Source organism: Mobula hypostoma, chromosome 24 (assembly GCF_963921235.1).
Source record: "Mobula hypostoma chromosome 24, sMobHyp1.1, whole genome shotgun sequence".
Classification (NCBI taxonomy): Eukaryota; Metazoa; Chordata; class Chondrichthyes; order Myliobatiformes; family Myliobatidae; genus Mobula; species Mobula hypostoma.
Genome location: NC_086120.1, coordinates 365,378 through 380,680, shown reverse-complemented (window position 1 = coordinate 380,680; position 15,303 = coordinate 365,378). Strand labels below are relative to the sequence as shown.

At 42.3% G+C, this 15,303-nt stretch overlaps 1 protein-coding gene across 4 annotated transcripts in view; it reads right to left on the bottom strand.

Moving 5' to 3' along the window:
• The window catches only part of LOC134337621 (cystinosin-like), a 170,638-nt gene that overhangs the window by 32,927 nt on the left and 122,408 nt on the right, over positions 1-15,303 (bottom strand). For all 4 annotated transcript variants that reach the window (XM_063032799.1, XM_063032797.1, XM_063032800.1 and 1 more), the window contains 2 exons: positions 10,539-10,633; positions 2,907-3,044 (listed from right to left, as the gene is read on the bottom strand). In XM_063032799.1, coding sequence (XP_062888869.1) covers positions 2,907-3,044; positions 10,539-10,633 — 233 coding nt within the window. The remainder of the gene's footprint in view (positions 1-2,906; positions 3,045-10,538; positions 10,634-15,303) is intronic.

Here is a 15,303-nt window from a genome sequence, read left to right as displayed (position 1 = left end):
GTGCAGCTTCATCAGCACTGGAAGGAATCCCGAGATGACTACCTTGGAGATCCTGTAGTTCCGCCTCTTCACTAACTCCCTATACTCAATGCACAGGACCCCTCTCCCTTTCCACCTATATCACTGGAGCCTATGTGCACCGTGACCTCTGGCTGCTCATTCTTCCTCTTGAGAGTCTTACGCAACCACTCTGAGGGATCCCTGACCCTTGCACCTGGGAGGCGACACACCATCCTGGCATCTCTTGCAGCCACAGAATCTCCTGTCTGTCCCATTAACTATTGAGTCTCCTATTACGATTATTTTATCTGAATTTACCCTTCGCTGCTGAGCCTTAAAGCCGGCCACAGTGTCCCCAACCTCTCTGCTGCCTTTGTGCCCTGAAAGGTCATTCCTCTTCCCCACCCCAAGCAGTATCTAAAGGGGTATACTTGTTTTAAGGGGAAGGATCACAAGGGAACCCTGCACTAACTCCTTACTCCTTTTACTTCTCCTGGTGGTCACGTTTCCAAAGCCTGCACGCTGGGTGTGATCACCTCAGTAAAGTCTCATCTGTGAGGTTTTCAGCCTCCCAGATGGTCCTGATCCAGCTCCAGCTCCTTGGCCTGGTCAGTCAGGAGCTGAAGTTGGCTGCACTTCCTGCAGATGTAGACATCAGGGAGACTGTCAGGTTCCCTGAAACCCACTGCCGAACTATCATCCTGCCCACAGTTGTTATCCCTTTGATTCAAACATCTTAAGCTTAAGTTCTACAATTAACTAAATGATTCCAAATGAATCAGCAACCTTAGCCTCTGCCTGTCCTTACCAAAGGCTGACCATTCTAACACTGGCCCACTCCCACAATGGCCGTTCCACTTAAACCTCACTTCTTTTTATTGGACCTTGCTAAGTTAATAATAACCCAAGTAACCTCTCGCTCAGTACACATCCTGACAAGTGCTGCTCACTTTTTAAATCTGACACATAAAGTACACAAGGAACTGTCTCCAACTCACTCAGCAATCTCCGGCTTAGCAGTAAAGATAACTTTTTATTACGGTTGGGGTGCAAAGAATCGAAGGATAGCACTGTATCCCACATGTCAACAAAACCTTTGTCACTTTTTGAACCTATGAGCCACAAGTACACCACCCCTAGACTCAAGATAGTGCTTAAATATTGTGACAATATCTGCCTCCACCACCTGCTCAGGCAGGTTGTGAGATTCCAATCACCCTCTGAGTGAAAAAAATCTCTTCCTCTGATCTCTAAAACTCAAAGCCTCTCCCTAAACCATAAATGTTAATCTTTGACACTCTACGATTGGGCAAAAGTTTCCTACTATTGTACTACGCTCTTCTATTCAGACTCTCCTCATTGCTAAAACACTATTCTGGGCAGCAACCTAGGTATTCTTTCCAAGTCTTTCCCCGACAATACAAGAAAACCTCCCCCAAGGATCTTCAAACTGTTCCTGTTCAGATGCAACTTCTCCAGCTTCTACAGGGATCATCTTCCCCAGAATCTGTAGCTCTCCCTCCCATCTTCATCTCCCTCCCTACTTTCATTTGACCCATCCACCTATTCCAACACAAACTAGAATGTAACACTGGAATAAAGATTAGAACCTTACATTCAGACTACAGGATGAAAACCCTTCCACTACAGGTTTACGGCAAGGTTTAGAGGCAATGAAGGAAGAATTTATCATCCACAGGGTAACTGGCATGCAGAATACACTACCTGAGAGATCTGTGAAAGCAGTCTCTCACAACATTTTAATATCTAAATTCACACTTGTATCACTGGTGCATTGAAGGCATTGGTAAATGGGATTAACACAGACGGTCAATAAGGACATGGTACTATTCTGTTCGGGATATGTATAATGAATATTCCTTATCCAAGAGAAACTCTAGGCAAAGCTCAGTGCTGATACCTTAATTATTAATGATCGACAACTGAGCAGACACCGAGCCATCACAGTTAACTCATCTCTTTTAAAATCAGGCCGAATTAAGAGACTCCTAAGGGATCCTATACAAATAATACTGGGCAAAAGCCTTAGGCACATATACATAGCTAGTGTGCCTATACTGTATTTGACAACGTGGACTGGAGAGGGAGTTTGTAAATCTGGCAGAAACAAAGAATGCAAACACGAGGAATTCTGCAAATGCTGGAAATTCAAGCAACACCTATCAAAGTTGCTGGTGAACGCAGCAGGCCAGGCAGCATCTCTAGGAAGAGGCACAGTTGATGTTGGACAAAGGGTCTCGGCCCGAAATGTCGACTATATAACTCTTCCTAGAGATGCTGCCTGGCCAGAAACAAAGAATGTTGGGAATGGCGAGGGTGGAGTGCTACAGGAGGGATGTGGACAGGTGGGAGAGAAGGAATGCCGGGGTAGGGGTGGGAGAGAAGGAATGCCGGGGTAGGGGTGGTGCTGGTACAGACATACCCAGGCCTGAGACCCCAGGAAAGGTAATTTGATTTATTGATCATTGCAGAATGTCTCTGCAGCACTTCCCTCTCCCTTTCTCTTTTCCCAACCATGATCCCTTCCTCCCTACCCCCATCCCATTCACAGCCTCAGCAGAGACACAGACTAGAATTAGGTTTATCATCACTCAAATATGTCATTTTTTTTGTGTGACAGCAGTACAATGCAAAACATAAAATTATTACAGTACTGGGCAAAAGTCTTAGGCACCCTAGCTATACAATGTATATCAGTCTACGACTTTGCACAGTACTGTATATCAAGAGAAAGAGGATGCCTAGAGAGAGGGATGGACAGCTGTTGGATAACCATCAACTTCCAACAGCAGGAACAGAATTTTGCAGAATTCAGCAATTGCTTAAATTCCTTGAAACCTAAAAGAGCTCCGATGTAATGAAAGTTATCAGCATGCAAGGCTTACCTTTTACGCCTCCAATTTTCAATCACTTGAGGGTAGAATGAAATAGACCAAGCCAAGAAGTAAATCCAGCCGATCACTTCACTTAGGAGGTACAGAGCACTGCTCTGCATTACCAGAAAATTAATTCTTGCCAGATTTCTACAAAAGCAGATTTATATTATAAACAGGATATATTCAGCACAAGTAAATAACACATAACAGAATAAATATTCAGTGGAAACATTGGGGAGGATGATGAAAAGTTTGGTAAGAGGGATGAACTTTTGAGGAGGACCTTCAAGAAATAGATGGGCTTAGGGGGGGAATTCCAAAATCATGTTCCAAACACATTTGCCAACATTGGGGCAAAGTAAAGACCCTTAATAGTCAGCATGGAAACAGGCCCATTGGCCCAATTTGTCCATAAGACCATAAGATATAGGAGCAGAATTTAGCCATTTGACCCATCAAGCCTCCTCCACCATTTCATCATGGCTGATCCAATTTTGCTCTCAGCTCCAATCGCTTGCTTTGTCCCCGCATCCCTTCATGCCCTGACCAATCAAGAATCTATCAACCTCCGCCTTAAATATACATATAAAGACTCGGCCCGCACAATTGCCTATAGCAAAGAATTCCACAAATTCACCACTCTCTGACTGAAGAAATTCCTTTTCACCTCTGTTCTAAAAGGACGCCTCTCTATTCTGAGGCTATGTCCTCTGGTCTTAGACTCCCCCATCACAGGAAACATCCAATCTGTCAAGGCTTTATCACCATTGGGTTAGCCGTCATTCTACTGAATTCCAGTTAGTATAGGCCCTAAACCATCAAACGCTCTTCATATGACAAGCCATTCAATCCTGGAATCATTTTTTGATCCTCCTTTGAAACCTCTCCTGTTTCAGCACATCCAGTTGGGCACACAGGGGCCCAAAACTGCTTACAATACTCCGTGAGGCCTCACTTGTCCATGTTGACCAAGTTGCCTAACTGAGCTAGTCTCATTTGCTGCATTTGGTCCATATTCCTCAGAACTCTTTATCTGTCCAAAGTTTTAAAAATGGTCTAACTGTTGTTACATACCCCGTAACTGGGTCGCCAAGCCAGCAGAAATGGACCACTAGTTGGAGTCTGGTTTACTAGAAACTAATAAAGTTTTATTAAAGAAATAAGTAACACAGTACTCTAATCGTAAGGATATAAATGCAACAGGTTAGCAATGATAAAACACACATGTACACAGAACTAGGGTAACAGGAATCAACCAAGCTCTATCGCAGTCTAGGGGTAAAATTATCAGTGTTAAGTGATGCAGAGTTCAGTTCAGCTTAGTGCAGTTCGCAGTAATTGCTGTTGTGCCGTTGGGGGGGGGAGAGAGAGGGAGGGAGGGAGGGAGAGAGAGATGGATGCAAATAGGATTCAGGCAGATCTTTGATGTTCACAGGTCGTTTCAGGCGGACCCTTTTATGTCATCTATCCCGCTGTGGTCACCGACTGTGACCCCTCTTTTCCAAATACGACCGTTCTTCCACGGTGAACCCGGCACCCAGGCAAGGGCGGACACACACACCAGGTTCCCAGCGATCGTACCTTTACACCTTGTGAGCCTATGGTCGGTTCCCACGAACCAAACCTCCAAACTCCCACCACTTGTGGGGGCACACCGCTCTTTCCAGGGGTCTCGTTATCTCGTGATCTCGTGGTGTGTGTCATGCCTTAGCGAACCTGTTCTTTTTATCCCCCTGCTGGGGTATCGCCTGTCCATCAAACTTCAAACAGTTCAGGTTCAAAGCAACCGGTCTGTTAATATTCTGAATTGTGTTTCTTTTCCGTTATCTCTCTCCTCTCTCACTAACATTTTGAACGTTTCGCCATTTGTCTCCCTTATCTCTCTCATTAGCATTAATCGTCTGATAACTTGGTTTGTCGTCACACTGTAAATATCTCCACCCTTTCCTCTGGCAACTCACTCCATAAACAGCACCCTCTGTTGAGCAGGTCCTTTCTAAATCTTTCCCCTCTCATTTTTAACCTATGCCCTCTGGCTTTGAACTCCCCTTACCTGGGGGGAAAAAGTGGCTATTCATTTTATCTATGACGCTCATGATTTAGTATAGCTCTAAAATTTCTCAACCTCCAATGCTCTAGGGAATAAACACCATCCAGCCTCTTCTTCTAACCCAAGCCCTCCAGCCTCAGTAACATTCTTTTAAATTTTTTATTGCACCATATCCAGTTAAATGACTTCCTTTTTATAGCAGGGCAACCACAACTGTGCAATGTACTCTGAATGAGGTCTTATATGGCTATAACATGACATCTATACACATATCCTCAGTGTTCTGACTGATAAAGGCAAGCATACTAAATGCTTTCTTCACTATCAAGTCTACTTGTGACGTCACTTTGAAGGAAATATATACATGTTCTTTGGGCAATTCATTTATGTTTGTTCTTTTTCTATGTAATTAAGCACATTCAGATTTTATTTTGAAATGAGCATTTTCTGATCTGACTTCATGTGCAGTCAGGAAATAGTAAGTACAAAAGTACAAGAGGTTTAAATTATGAGCTAAAGCAGTTTCAATCTAAAGCCATCCTGTTGCTTCCCCAGCAGAAGGAATTGCTTTTTCACTCCTTATTCACTATGTCATGCCATTGAGTCTGCAATAAAATCAAGGAGCTAGGAGGCTACATCCTGACTCTCATGTCATTGCTGAATGGAGTTTGCCCGACAGTCTAGTTGATGTTACAATGCCTCATCAGGCGCAGTACACCTGTACTCTTAAGTCTCTGTTCTACAACATGCTCCAACGCCTTACCTCTTTTTCTCCCAGGGTCCAAGAAACTCAAAGGTTGAAAGTAAACATTCAAAGAAATTGGGCTACAGCTTAGAATTCCCCTCTTCTGTACCTGCTCCTTCAAGACTACCTCTAGGGAATGGCTTTTGATTCCTGTCCCAATGTCCATCTACATGGCCCAGCGTCATATTCAGAGTTACTGCTCCAGTGAAACACCTGGGACGTTTCACTGTGTAATGCAAACTGTTGTTGTTCCAAACAGATCAAGGATTAAATTAAGCACAAGGGCAAAACCATCAGCTGAAATAAGCCTTTAGGGTTACATGTCATTCTTTCGGCTAAATATGAATGCATCCATGCAAAATGGAAATATCTTGATACATACAATGAACCTGGCTGCTTTACCAGAATAAACAGGAAAATGATCCTCAACATCACAAGAAATGCTCAGCTTTGATTTCTGGCCAACAGAATGAAACCTCCCATGACTAATACTGAACATTTTATGACTCTACCCCTTGTAAATGTCCCATTATGTCAGGGACACAAAAGGCTCTGCAGATTCTGTGAAAACATGGTAACAACACAAAATGTTAGAGCAACTCCACAGGTCAGGCAGCATCTACGGAAATGAATAGACACTTGACATTTCAGGCCAAGACCCTCTCTGGAAACTGTTTTCAGGGAACCTTTTCATTGCAAAATTAACAACTTCTGTACAATTCTCAACTGGAGATCTCTGCCAACACATTTATTTAGTTTCATCTACATCCTACGGAGCCAATATACACTTTCTAAACAAGTCTCTTTATTTATTAGAGACATAAACTGATTTGCCTGCACTTGGCTCATATCCTATTAAACCTTTTCCATCCATGTACCTGTCCTTTAATGTCTTTTAAACATTGTTATTGTAACTGCTGCTACAGCTTCCTCTAAAACTGGGTTCCCAATGTGGGGTCCACAGACCCCTTGCTTAATAAGACCATAAGACAAATGACCAATACCCAAGCCAGTACAGTAATAGTATTGGTCCATTGCATAAGAATGGTTGGGAACCCCTGCTCTAAAAGCTTATTCCATATATTCATTCCACACTGTGGAAAAAGTTGGCTTCAAATCCCTTTTATATCTTATTGATGTCACCTTATTTCAACGTCACCTTATTTTAACAATAGTTTAGAACATAGAACATAGAATAGTACAGCACAGTACAGGCCCTTCGGCCCACAATGTTGTGCCGACCCTCAAACCCTGTCTCCCATATAACCCCCACCTTAAATTCCTCCATATACCTGTCTAGTAGTCTCTTAAATTTCACTAGTGTATCTGCCTCCACCACTGACTCAGGCAGTGCATTCCATGCACCAACTACTCTCCGAGTAAAATACGTTCCTCTAATATCCCCCTTGAACTTCCCACCCCTTACCTTAAAGCCATGTCCTCTTGTATTGAGCAGTGGTGCCCTGGGGAAGAGACGCTGGCTATCCACTCTATCTATTCCTCTTATTATCTTGTACACCTCTAGCATGTCTCCTCTCATCCTCCTTCTCTCCAAAGAGTAAAGCCCTAGCTCCCTTAATCTCTGATCATAATGCATACTCTCTAAACTAGGCAGCATCCTGGTAGATCTCCTCTGTACCCTTTCCGATGCTTCCACATCCTTCCTATAGTGAGGCGACCAGAAATGGACACGGTACTCCAAGTGTGGCCTAACCAGAGTTTTATACAGCTGCATTATTACCTCACGAATCTTAAACTCTATCCCTCGACTTATGAAAGCTAACACCCCATAAGCTTTCTTAACTACCCTATCCACCTGTGAGGCAACTTTCAGGGATCTGTGGACCTGTACCCCGAGATCCCTCTGCTCCTCCACACTACCAAGTATCTTGCCATTTACTTTGTACTCCGCCTTGGAGTTTGTCCTTCCAAAGTGTACCACCTCACACTTCTCCGGGTTGAACTCCATCTGACACTTCTCAGCCCACTTCTGCATCCTATCAATGTCTCTCTGCAATCTTCAACAATCCTCTACACTATCTAGAACACCACCAACCTTTGTGTCGTCTGCAAACTTGCCAACCCACCCTTCTACCCCCACATCCTGGTCGTTAGTAAAAATCACGAAAAGTAGAGGTCCCAGAACAGATCCTTGTGGGATACCACTAGTCACAATCCTCCAATCTGAATGTACTCCCTCCACCATGACCCTCTGCCTTCTGCAGGCAAGTCAATTCTGAATCCACTTGGCCAAACTTCCCTGGATCCCATGCCTTCTGACTTTCTGAATAAGCCTACCATGTGGAACCTTGTCAAATGCCTTACTAAAATCCATATAGATCACATCCACTGCACTACCCTCATCTATATGCCTGGTCACCTCCTCAAAGAACTCTATCAGGCTTGTCAGACACGATCTGCCCTTCACAAAGCCATGCTGACTGTCCCTGATCAGACCATGATTCTCCAAATACCCATAGATCCTATCTCTAAGAATCTTTTCCAACAGCTTTCCCACCACAGACATAACGCTCACTGGTCTATAATTACCCAGACTATCCCTACTACCTTTTTTGAACAAGGGGACAACATTCACCTCCCTCTAATCCTCCGGTACCATTCCCGTGGACAACGAGGACATAAAGATCCCAGCCAGAGGCTCAGCAATCTCCTCCCTCGCCTCGTGGAGCAGCCTGGGGAATATTCCGTCGGGCCCCAGGGACTTATCCGTCCTAATGTATTTTAACATTAACATTGCTGATTTAGGACTTGAGGTTAGGATGAGCCATAGAAGCTGAGATGTAGCTAGTATCATTTAGAGAAAGAGAGCCTGTACATTAGTAAACAAAAAACATTTGAGATAAAAAGCAAGAAGCTTTTTATGTTTCATACTCAGGGATTAATATTGTGACTATCCACCTCATCTCTGTCTCTCATGATTTTACAACCTCTATATTATCACTTCTCAGCCTCCTACGCACCAAAGGAAACTGTCCCAGCCTATCCAACCTCTCCTTATAACACAAGTCCTCAAGTGCTGGTAAAATCCTTGGGAATCTTTCTGTACCTTTTGCAGCTTAATGCCATCCACAAGCCTGAGTGGTCATAAAGCAATATGGCATAGAAACCAGCCCTTTAGCACAATGAGTCCGTGCCAAACCAAGGTCAGAATTAGAATCAGGTTTATTATCACCGGCATGTGATGTAAAATTTGTTAACTTAGCAGCAGCAGTTCAATGCAATACATAATCTAGAAGAGAAAAAAAATTAATAAAATAAAAATAATTTGCTTTCGTGTTACTTCCAGTTTCTTGTATTCAGCCTCAAGCTCCTCCCCTCTGTCTGGACTCACCAAAGACTTGCACAATTCGACCATAAGACCATAACTGTAACATTACATCCCAGACCAAAGGCAAGCGTGCTAAACATCACGTCCATCACCCTGTCAATATCTGTCACCACTTTCAAGGAACTATATACCTATACTATTGGTTCACAACACTCCCCAAGACCCGACCATTTACTGGGTAAGTCCTGGCTTAGTTTGCCTTTTCAAATTAAACTCTGCTATTCATCGACCCAACGGCCCAGTTAATCAAGATTCATAACCTCTTCACTGTCCACTATGCCACTAATTTTAGTGCCATTCACCATGCCAAATACACCCTCATTGATATAAATCACATACAGGACTGGACCCAACAATGAGTTCTGTGACACAGGGCTTCAGTCTGAAAAACAACCCTCTACTATCACCCTCCATCACCTATGAGCATAAGTAAGCAGCTGGTGTAAACCTCTTTGTACTAACTTATCCAACTTGTACCTTAGCTTTTAGAAAAGCTGCCCATCTCTGATAGTTATCCACCTTCCTTCCTTTTGTTCAATCATTTTGCACCTTCATTGCTTTGGGCCAATAGTAGAACACGAATCAATTCAATCTTACAGCTTCTTGCTTTTTATCTCAAATGTTTTTTGTTTACTCATGTACAGGCTCTCTTTCTCTAAATGATAATAGCTACATCTCAGCTTCTATGGCTCATCCTAACCTCAAGTCCTAAATTATTAAACGTTTAACAGACTGATCACCCTGGTCATGCTCTGTAGAAAATTCTCACTCATTTTCTCAGAATTTCCACTGGCATGTAACTTAAGTTGTCAGATCCCCAAAGCACAGACAACAGTGTCTACAAATGTCTGTGTTCACACATTGTAGGTTAGACTTTAAAGGAAATATTTTAGCATAGAGGCATCTAGCTTTTGCTGCTCTTTTTCTTGGGATCAAAATGCAAGGGAATTAAAGTAGAGATAGTTTTTATGAAGAAATGATGATAAAGACAAACCTTGCATTACAGTAGGGGGTTTGCATTCACAGAAAACAGTATTTTTAGTTATTTATTTTGAGGTACTGCATGGTAACAGACCCTTCCAACCCAAAGAGCACACGCCAAGTATACAATTATGATCATTAATCCATTTATTTACTTTTTGGCCCCAGAGATTTTGTAAGAGCAAATGCTTATTCCATATCCCAAAAAGTTTGGTAGCAATTTGCAAATTTTGTAAAGAACTATTTCACTGACTTGATCCACCTTTCCACAAGGGCTGCCTGTACTTGGCAAGTTCAGGCCTGTGGGTCTAATGAAGAGACAGTTACATAGAACATTTTTTTTAATACAACCTACAGCACAAAAAAGATGAAAATCACGGTTACCTTCATTTATAATCATGAATATCTCCCCCTTCACGTTGAACCATATACACACAAAAACAAAATCACTTTCAAAAATGCTACAGTAATTATCACAGAAAGTAAATTAAGATTTTCCACATGCCATCAGCCCACCTGGTACTGTTTTCAAGGAAGACGGTGACCTGCCCAATTCCAACTCCTTTAGCTTGGAAAACTGTTGCACTTGTTGAGTTAAAGGGCAATGTAATCTGTTAGAATAAAACACATGTGTTTAATGGAGACACGAGAGACTGCAGATGCTGGAACCTGGAGGAACAATCTATTGGAGGTGTGGCACAGAGATTAATATTAATAATACTTCATGGAAGGTGCAGTAGTAAGTAGTAAAATGGACATTTTACAAATGTCATGCAGAATTTCAACTGGCAGGTAGTTTGGAAAATTCAGGTCCATGTTGGATCCCAAAAGGGGGATTTTCTAGAATGTCTATGAGATGGCTTTTCAGAGCAGTTCCACCAGAGGATCAGCTATCCTGGATTGGGTGTTGTGCAATGAACCAAAATTGATTAGAGAGCTGAAGGTAAGGGAACCTTTGTGGGAGGGGGGGGTGCGGTCAGTGATCATAATGTGATAGAATTCACTCTGCAATTTGGGAAGGAGAAGATAAAATCAGATGTATCAGTATTACAGTAGAGTAAAGGGAATTACAGAGGTATGAGATAATAGAACAAAAATTAGTGGGGAGTTAGAGGATTGGGAAAATTTTTAAAAATCAACAGGAAGCTACTAAAATGTCATAAAGAAGGAAAAAATGAAATATAAAGTTAATCTACCCAATAATATTGAAGAGGATACCAAAAGTTTCTTCAGCTATACAGTGTGTAAAAGAGGAGCGAGCATAAATATCGAACTCCTGGAAAATGATGCTAGAGAGGTAGTAATGTAGAACAAGGAAATGGTGTATGAACTGAATAAGTATCTTGCATCAATCTTCACTGTGGACACTAGCAGTATACCAGAAGTTCAACAGCGTCAGGGGTCAGAAGTGTGTGAAGTTGTCATTACTAGAGAGAAGGTTCTTGGGAAACTGAAAGACAGATAAGTCACCTGGACAGATGACGTACACCCAGGGTTGGGAAAGAGGTGGTTGTGGAGGCATTAGTAATGATCTTTCAAGAATAAATTGATTTTGTCATGGTTCTGGAGGAATCGAAAATTGCAAATGTCGCTCTACTCTTCAAGAAGGGAGGAAGGTGGAAGAAAGGAAATTATAGACCATAAGACTATAGGCGCAGAATTAGGCCAATTGACCCATCAAGTCTGCTCTGCCATTTCATCATGAGTATTCCAATTTTCTCTAGTTGCCCCAATCTCCTGCCTTCTCCCCGTACCCCTTTATGCCCTGGCCAATCAAGAATCAATCAACCTCTGCCTTAAATATACATAAAGATGGCTTCCACAGCTGCCTGTGGCAATGAGTTCCACAGATTCACTACCCTCTAGCTATAGAAATTCCTCCGCATCTCTGTTCTAAAAGGACGCCCCTCTATTCTGAGGCTGTGTCCTCTGGTCTTAGACTCTCCCACCAAAGGAAACACCCTCTCCACATCCTCTCTATCAAGGCCTTTCACCATTCAATAGGTTGCAATGAGACCATCCCTCATTCTTCTGAATTCTACTGAATACAACCCAGAGCCATAGAACACTCTGCATAAGACAAGTCATTCAATCCTGGAATTATTTTTGTGAACTTCCTTTGAACCCTTCCTATTTTCAGCACATCCTTTTTAAGGGGCCCAAAATTGCTCACAATACTCCAAATGAGGCCTCACCAGTGCTTTATAACGTCTTAACATTACATCCTTGCTTTTATATTCTAGTCCTTTTGAAACAAATGCTAACACTGCATTCATCTTCCTTACCAGACTCAACCTGCACATTAACTTTGAGGGAATCTTGCACAAGCACTCCCAAGTCCCATTGCACCTCAGTTTATTGTATTTTCTCTCCATTTAGAAAAGTCAACCCAGAATCAGAATCAGGTTTATTATCACTGTATTATTTACCCATTCTCCTAATTTGTCTAAGTCCTTCTCTAGCCTCTCTACTTCCTCAAAACTACTTGCTTCTACACCTCTTCATATCATCTGCAATTTTTACAACAAAGCCATCAATTCCATCATCCAAATCACTGACATCTACAAATTGGTCCCAACTGTCCTATGGGGGCATGCCTTATTTGATTGTTGAAAGTTGCTTCCGTTGTGATTGGTTAGTTTAGAAGCTGCAGCTGTTTTTTCCATTGGATAACTGCCTGGTGTCCAATTTCAAATATCCTGGTTGAGTGAAATAGCACATGGAAGGGGCTTGCTTTCTTTTTCCTTTGTTCAAGGTATGCTCTGCGTGCACTCTTAACTAAGTATTTGTTAAATGTACATATATCCATTGAGTATTGGGCTTCGTAGTGCCTGTAACTTGGGGAACATGAATATTTGGTCGATTTTTACTGTTTGTAAAAAATGATTAATATACCTATTTGCAGAGAGTGCTTTCTGTATCACTTGCCAGACCAATGAACCTGATTCAACATTACATTTGGCGCTGCTTTGAGCAGAAATGCATTTCTTCAAGAGGTTATTTAAAAGAAGGGACCCTCTATTTGAAAGATGCAGAGTCCCAGGGTGGGCAGATAGTAGTGAGGGCTTTGGAACTCTCGTTAATTTACTGATGGGTTGTGGAATGCCAGTAGATAGGTCAGACCAGTTTGATATCGCCAGCGTTAAAATGGGACATCACAGTTTCTATACTTAGAAACACAGAAAGCCTACATCACAATACAGGACCTTCGGCCCACAATGCTGTGCCGAACATGTCCTTACCTTACAAATTACCTACGGTTACCCATAACCCTCTATTTTTCTAAGCTCCATGTATCTATCCAGGAGTCTCTTAAAAGACGCTGTCATATCTGCCTCCACAACCATTGCCGGCAGCCCATTCCACACACTCACCACTCTCTGCATAAAAAACTTACCCCTGACATCTCCTCTGTACCTACTTCTAAGCACCTTAAAGCTGTGTTAGCCATTTCAGTCCTTGGAAAAAGTCTCTGACTGTCCACACAATCATTGCCTCTCGTCATCTTATACACCTCTATCAGGTCACCTCTCATCCTCCATCGCTCCAAGGAGAAAAGGCTGAGTTCACTCAACTTATTCTCATAAGGCATGATCCCCAATCCAGGCAACATCCTTGTGAATCTCCTCTGTACCCTTTCAATGGTTTCCACATCCTCCCTGTAGTGAGGCGACCAGAAACTGAACACAGTACTCCAGTCTGACCAGGGTCCTATAAAGCTGCAACATTACCTCTCGGCTCCTAAGCTCAATCCTACGATTGATGAAGGCCAATGCACTGTATGCTTTCTTAACCACAGAATCAACCTGCACAGCTGCTTTGAGTGTCCAATGGAGTCGGACACCAAGATCCCTCTGATCCTCCACACTGCCAAGAGTCTTACCATTAATACTATATTCTGTGATCATATTTGACTTACCAAAGTGAACCACCTCACACTTATCTGGGTTGAATTCCATCTGCCACTTCTCAGCCCAGTTTTGCATCCTATCAATGTCCCGCTGTAACCTCTGATAGTCCTCTACACTATCCACAACACCCCCAACCTTTGTGTCATCAGCAAATTTACTAACCCATCCCTCCACTTCCTCATCCAGGTCATTTATAAAAATCATGAAGAGTAGGGATCCCAGATCAGATCCCTGAGGCACACCACTGGTCACCGACCTCCATGCGGAATATGACCTGTCAACAACCATTCTTTGCCTTCTGTGGACAAGCCAGTTCTGGATCCACAAAGCAAGGTCTCCTTGGATCCCATGCCTCCTTACTTTCTCAATAAATCTTAAATCACTGGGTTTGCCCAAAAGAAAAGAAAGCCAGCGAGATGCTTTCTGGCTGTTTGCAGCAATTGTAAGGCATCAGTATAAAAAGATAACGAGTCTTGAGAATGAATTGGAAGATGTCAGTCAGTGCTGTATCATTCTGAGTGATTCACTATTGATGGCTCAGAGTAGGGCTACAAAGTTAGTTCCTTCCAATTTTATGTTATATAAATGTGATTTGATGGTTACATCAAAGTTGCTGGTGAACGCAGCAGGCCAAGCAGCATCTATAGGAAGAGGCGCAGTCGACGTTTCAGGCCGAGACCCTTCGTCAGGACTAACTGAAGGAACTGAACTCTTCCTTCAGTTAGTCCTGACGAAGGGTCTCGGCCTGAAACGTCGACTGCGCCTCTTCCTATAGATGCTGCTTGGCCTGCTGCGTTCACCAGCAACTTTGATGTGTGTTGCTTGAATTTCCAGCCTCTGCAGAATTCCTGTTGATTTGATGGTTGTTGTTTTCTTTTTCTTTTGTGTATATATACATATATATAAATGATTGTAAGATGTATCGCTCCGGGAGTTGGTTCCTAATGGGTTTTTTTTTGTTTTATAGTTAGTGGGTTTTTTTTTAGTTAGCTGGGGTTCTCTTTTTCCCTTCTTCTTTTATAATTCTTTTTTTCATTAGCATATATATGTTTTTTTTCTTCAGCTTTATTAATTATAATTATATATATATATATATACACACACACACATATATATATATATATACACTAATTTGTTGATTCTCTGTATTTTACAGATGTAGAAGATTACATTAATAAAAAGATTTAAAAATGACAAAGTTAGAAGATACGAATATACAGATAACCTGTCGGCTAATGAAAGTACAGAATTTAGAGGCGGCTCGAAGGGTCAATTGGGAACCTGATCCCGTTAAGGTTCGAGGCACATTGAGACAGGGCAATGATCCTCCTGTGGAGCTGGGAGACGGCGACATCTGGCTGGATGATGAA